The sequence below is a fragment of the Terrapene carolina genome, unplaced genomic scaffold (genome assembly GCF_002925995.2).
Source record: "Terrapene carolina triunguis isolate 2854851 unplaced genomic scaffold, T_m_triunguis-2.0 Scaffold189, whole genome shotgun sequence".
NCBI lineage: Eukaryota > Metazoa > Chordata > Testudines > Emydidae > Terrapene > Terrapene triunguis.
The window spans coordinates 12,469,833-12,475,941 of NW_020664540.1; the positions used below are offsets into that span (position 1 = coordinate 12,469,833).

The following is a 6,109-nucleotide window of genomic DNA, read 5'->3' on the forward strand; positions in this document are numbered from 1 at the left end:
CAGAGCTATGAGCGTGCGGCACCAGAGGGCGCTGGAGCTGACCCAAGAGATACCACTAGGGTTAAAAATTCCAGTGGCTGTGCTTGGGGCGGGCACCTACATTGGAATGGACATGTGCAAGCACTCGAAGGAGGAGGTAGGTGTCTGAAGTATGAGGGGAAGGGAACTGCCCCTTTCCTCTCAAGGTCTCCAGCTGGAATCAAGCTTTGTGTCTGAAAACTGTCCCCCATCTGATGGCGGTGAAGTAGCAAACGTGACATGAGTTTGGTGCTCTCTCCCTACCTCCCTGGGGAACAGTGTCCACCAAAAAACCCACCACTGTGACAGCTAGCAGCCATTGGCACCTCGGTGGGCAGTCTCAACCCCCCAAGAGCTGAACGGAGATGGAAAGTGAACTATCCTCTTCCCCCATAAAAGGTGCTCTTTCCAGGGGAAGGTTTAGCCACACTGGCTGGGTGATGTGGGGAATTGTGCACAGCCACTGCCTGTGCTGGGAGTGGTCAGAGGGTAAAGAGAGGTCCACGGTCTCTCTGCCTCTCAATCCTGCACCTTTCACAAGCTCTCCATTTTATGTGTAATATGCAAGGAAAAATCTGGGGCTTCATAGGGCATGGAGCATCTATTCCCTCCCGCCCCTACTTTGCCTGGGAGGAAATGTTGTTCCACTTAAGATATTTCTTGAAAATACCAACAAGCACTTCCCTTATACCATTGCAGCCAGAGCAGTGTAACGCTGTTTACATCACCCAGAGAATGAGTTTGGAGTTGCACCCTCCTGTGCAGCTGGGATGTGCCCAGCCAGAATCACATTTCAAAGGCCTAGTCCAGGGGTAGGCAACCTATGGCACGGGTGCGGAAGGCGGCACGCGAGCTGATTTTCAGTGGCACTCACACTGCCCGGGTCCTGGCCACCGGTCCGGGGGGCTCTGCATTTTAATTTAATTTTAAATGAAGCTTCTTAAACATTTTAAAAACCTTATTTACTTTCCATACAACAATAGTTTAGTTATATATTATAGACTTATAGAGAGAGACCTTCTAAAAACATTAAAATGTATGACTGGCACGCGAAACCTTAAATTAGAGTGAATAAATGAAGACTCGGCACCCCACTTCTGAAAGGTTGCCAACCCCTGGTCTAGTCACATTCTACTAAAAGCCTGATCTTTCTTTCTTGGTGATTTGGTTAATGTCAGAAATATAAAGAAAACAGGGGGGGGGAAAGACTAGGCTAGGATGGATGAAGTTCATAATGCTGCATTGACTTCAAGACTCATCATGAAGCAATCAAGGGGAAAAAAATCTTGCTATGTCTGGAAATACATGAAGAACTAGAGTGAAAGGAGCTTTTCATGTGATCTCCGTGAACTTGGACTCAGGTGGAAGAGGTCTTTGTACACTCACATACTAGAAGCTTTGGTTATATTTACACTATGTGACTGGCTCAGACAGAATCATTGCTGAGGTGGGAAAGCAAACTAACCACTCACTTCCATAGTAAAATTAAATTTCCTAGTGCAGCTGCTGTATATTTCAAGTGGCAAACTGTACGTTGACAATGTATGCTGACAGTTCACTACCATTCACTGAAAACTCTTGGCAAACTTGTTACTATTGTGGACAGAAGCATTCTGGGAGAATAATGTTTGTTTTTTTTAAACCCTGAATGTCAGTGACTTCCCTTCTGAGCTGGAAATCTCCGTCTTTGTCCCAGATTCAGGAAAACCCTTCAGAGATTCCAGGCCACAACAGACCATTGTGATCATCTTGTCTGACCTCCAGTATATCAGGTCACAGAACTTCTTCAGAATAGTTCCCTTTGAATTAGAGAATATCTTTTAAAAAAAATCCAATCTTAATTTAAAAATTACCAGTGATGGAGATTCCTCCATGGCCCTTGATAAATTGGTCCAATGGTTAATTACCCTAAGCACATACTTAGTGCTTTCCTGAATCGGAGCCTTTATAAGGATGGGAAATGCCCAAGAACCAGCGGAGAGCTCTATTATTTAGGTAATAGCTTCTTACGTGGTCAGGGCCGGCTCCAGGCACCAGCCGAGCAAGCTGGTGCTTGGGGCGGCAGCTTGTAGGAGGCGGCATTCTGCCCAATCCTAGGGCGGCACGGCCGCTTTTTTTGTGTGTGTGTGTGGTGTTCTGCTCTGGCCGCCCTGTAGGGGGCGGCGGCGCGGAGGACGGGAGCGCCCTGCAGCAAGCCCAGCAGGGCAGCCCGCGTCCTTCCCTCCCAGCCGACCGGAGCAGCGCAGAGCCCTCCCAGGAGGCGGCAGGTGGCGGGGCTGCCCCCCCCCTCTCTCTCTCCCGCCCGCTCCCTCCCCCTCCCCCTGCTACCCGGGCCCGCCCGGCGGGCGGGGGGGCCCCCCGCCCCCCCCCCCCGGGTTGTTTTTTTTTTTGCTTGGGGCGGCCAAAAAGCCAGAGCCGGTCCTGCACGTGGTCACAGTAAACTGGAGGATTCAGAACTCTGTAATGTAATCCTTTTTTCACCTAGCATACTGTATATACCTATGTTTACAGCAGTCAACGTACTTTTGCCAAAATGCTGCCACTCCTTTTCCTGTAGGATAGTACAGATTTCTTAGTGATTCTAGACTCCACTTTTATACACAAGTGACCATGTAAAGACACAGTGTAAACTGCAGATCTTTTGACACTGGAAAACATTTAGAGATCCATCCAGATCTCAGATGCATGGCCATGTAATGCCATGCATCTTGTAAGTTCAGGTGCAGCACATATGTATACAAGGTACTCCTGGGGGAATTCTGCACTACTGCACACATGAAGAATTAATGTCCCCCGCAGATTTTTTTTCTCCATAGAATATAGATTCTGCTGGAGAGGAACTGCAGTACACCTTTCGCCCACCAGAGGCTGCTATGGTGCCAGAAGAGAGGGCAGTTAGCCAGAGAGGTTGCTTTCCTCACAGTGGGGTCAGGTGAGGAGGCATCAGACGGACAGAGTGGGGCACGCAGGGCTGCTGGGGGGGATCACAGATTGGGGTTCAGAAGAGCTAGTGGGGGACAGACTTGGATGCAGGCTCAGGAACTAGTGGGGTGACAGCATTGAGCTAGGGGCTGAATGGGAGGTGGGCTGAAGGGCCACATGGGGACAGAGGGTAGGGGGGTGCATGTGGATAGGGTGACCAGACAGCAAATGTGAAAAATCGGGACAGAAGGGGGGGGGGGGGTAATAGGAGCCTATATAAGAAAAAGACCCAAAAATCGGGACTGTCCCTATAAAATCGGGACATCTGGTCACCCTACATGTGGATGGCGGAGGGAGGCTGCAGGGACACACGGGGATAAGAGCAGATGTGCCTGACTGAATGGGAAAGGTTAGGGGTCAGCCAGGGTCTGCATGGGGGAGGCTCCCCAACTCCCTCACAATCACTCTCCCCACAAAAAACTGTCCCATACTTCTCCCACCCGCACCCAATAACCCTCCAGGTTCACTCCAGGCTCCTTCCCTCTCCCTCAGCTCCTCTGTTACCCCTGAATCCCCCCAAGCCTTTGCACTGCTTCTGAGGGGTGCGGGCAATACAGTTCTGTATTGTAGTTTAGATGAATTACTCAAGAGTTCTGTATTCATAGGTCTAGCAAGGAATCTATTTGTCAAAAAAACATTTCCGGAATCTTTTTTCCCCAGTCTGTACTGTTACAGACATACTCGATGACAGGTATTTGAAATAAATTACCAAAATAACAAACTGGTGTGATTATATTGTGTTATTTTGACATACAAAATATGCAGAATTTTAAAATACTTTGCACAGAATTTTTAATTTTTTGGCACAGAATTCCCCCAGGAGTAACAAGTGCAGCAGGAACTTGGTACACATAAGGGGATAAATATACACAGCAGGGTTTGTGCCCTAGATCTATGGCATATGGAGCTCAAAACATGTTTCAGTCACCCTAAAGGACACATGGTAATGTTCCTTTCAGAAAAAGTTACAGTTAAAAAAAAAAATCCATAAACAAGCAGCTTTCAGGAAGAGGCACACAGAATGGTAGGTGCCGAATCACAGAATGTTTGCTACAAAATAGAAGCTGGAAATGCTGAATGATAGTTTAGTCTCTCTGCTAGAAACCCCATGCACATTCATCCTGGGTTTTTCTGTCATCCAGCTGTTGATCATAACGTCACAAGCACGATGAATTTCTCAATTCCAGTTCTTTGATGTTGTACAGGGACACGGTGACCTACACTTCTGTGCATCACATTGCATTTACAGTCTGCCTCAGTCAGAATTACTATTAATACCCCCAAAAATATTTGTGTTAGAAACCAAAATGTTTACATAAACAGAAACTTTGGAAACAGTTTCTAAGCAATGAGAACAACAGTTTTATAAGATCTGACACAACTCACCTCATGAATTAGACATTTGTCTATGAGCTGTAAATAGGAACTTATATTCTCCTCGTCAGGTCTGGAAACTAAAAGTTGTGTACATACTGCAAACAAACAAACAAAAAAAAAAGGATAGCTAGCAAAACACATGGTGACCAGGAAACGGGACTGAAATCAATGTGTTGTTTTTAAGAATGGTCTTAAACTTCCATTGCAATTGTCTGAAATGAGTCATCAATGGAGCACTTGTGTATAAAGACACGCTTTTACAATTCCAGCCATGCCAATCTATATTTAGGGCCAGATTTTGCTCTCAGTTACATTGCTGTAAATCCAGAGTAACTCCATTAGAGTTATACTTGTGCAAATCAGCAGTAACAGAGTAGAATCTGGTTCCCCCTATCTTATCCTATTCTCACACGTGAAAGACACTGTCACACAAAGAGTGTGGTGTGGTTTAAAATCTATTGCTTCCAGGGTCAAATTCTGGTCTCACTGAAGTCAATGGCAAAATTCCCACTGATTTGACTGACAGCAAGATTTTCAAATAATGCCACAAAAGTGTGTGCAAATTAACTTATAGAATAAGACGGTGTCTGCATTGGGGGAATTTACCAAAACACTCCCACCCATTCTGACCCTGGCTCAACTGAACTGGTGTTAAAGTCCGTAGGAGCTGCAGAATTCTACAGCCAGAACTGCCATATTAGTTAAACCTGCTGGAAAGCAAGCATAATTAAAACAACTGGTCACAGGAGCCTTCTCTACATTATGGCTTCCATCAATTTTAACCCTCATGGTGACCACTAAATTTCCCCAGTTTTCAGAGAAGGCCTCCTAACAATGCCATTTCCCCAACTTCTACTGATAATTCTCCATACCACTCAACTTCATGCATTATGGAGGCGCTGGTCATGGCACCAGAGTTAGCAGTGAGGTCTGATATGGGCTTAAAATGGGGCACAAAGAACCATTTTTCTCAAAGTAGGTGGCCAATCGGTGTGAAATTACACACCGGGCTCAATTTTCTGCCCTTTGAAGTTACTACGTAATTTGTATTTTATTTCTATTCATACATTTTAAACAGAAAGTGCTGGAAATGGACCAGGGCTGACATTTCTCCATGGAAGTCTGACTCCTTTTTTTTTTTTTGTTTGAACTCCCCCCGTCCCCCCTGTTACCCAACTACTCCATTCTCCACCCAGCAAGCTGCTACACAGAACAGTCACACTCAGTGTTGGGAGTGGGCAGTCTGAATTACCCAAGAGCGGTGAAGCTCTGAGTAAGTTAGGCAGGTCCTCCCAAATGAGTGTGAAGAGAACCTTTCTAGCACACCATCACGTGCTCTGTATACACCACTTTTATTACAGAAAAGCTATTTTAGGAACGATTTAGAGATGTTTGCATGGTTCAAAAATGAGGCTGAATGGACTCCCCCATCCCTCGTAGATATTCTTTTAAATCATTCCTCAGTTCTAGAAACTAGTTTTGTTTTGTACTGACCATAGCAGGACAAATTCTCTGCTGGTATAAATGGGCAAAATGCTATTGAAGTCAGTGAAGCCATTTACACCAGCAACAAAGGATTTTGCCCAGTATAATTGTTCCTCCTGTATTTCAAAGTGCAGTGACAGTGGTGGGGCAGTGTAGTGAGTCGGTGTGGCTCACCGCCGCCCCGGAGGGGGAGGAGCCCATCCGGAGGCTGGAGTGGGCGGAGCTAGGGAGATCTGAGCCCGCCCCT

General features: G+C 46.3%; 1 protein-coding gene across 7 annotated transcripts in view; it reads right to left on the reverse strand.

The window, feature by feature from the left end:
- The window catches only part of SAMD4A (sterile alpha motif domain containing 4A), a 210,446-nt gene that overhangs the window by 24,065 nt on the left and 180,272 nt on the right, over positions 1-6,109 (reverse strand). For all 7 annotated transcript variants that reach the window (XM_026654161.2, XM_026654165.2, XM_026654164.2 and 4 more), the window contains one exon: positions 4,387-4,472. In XM_026654161.2, the coding sequence (XP_026509946.1) occupies positions 4,387-4,472 (86 nt within the window). The remainder of the gene's footprint in view (positions 1-4,386; positions 4,473-6,109) is intronic.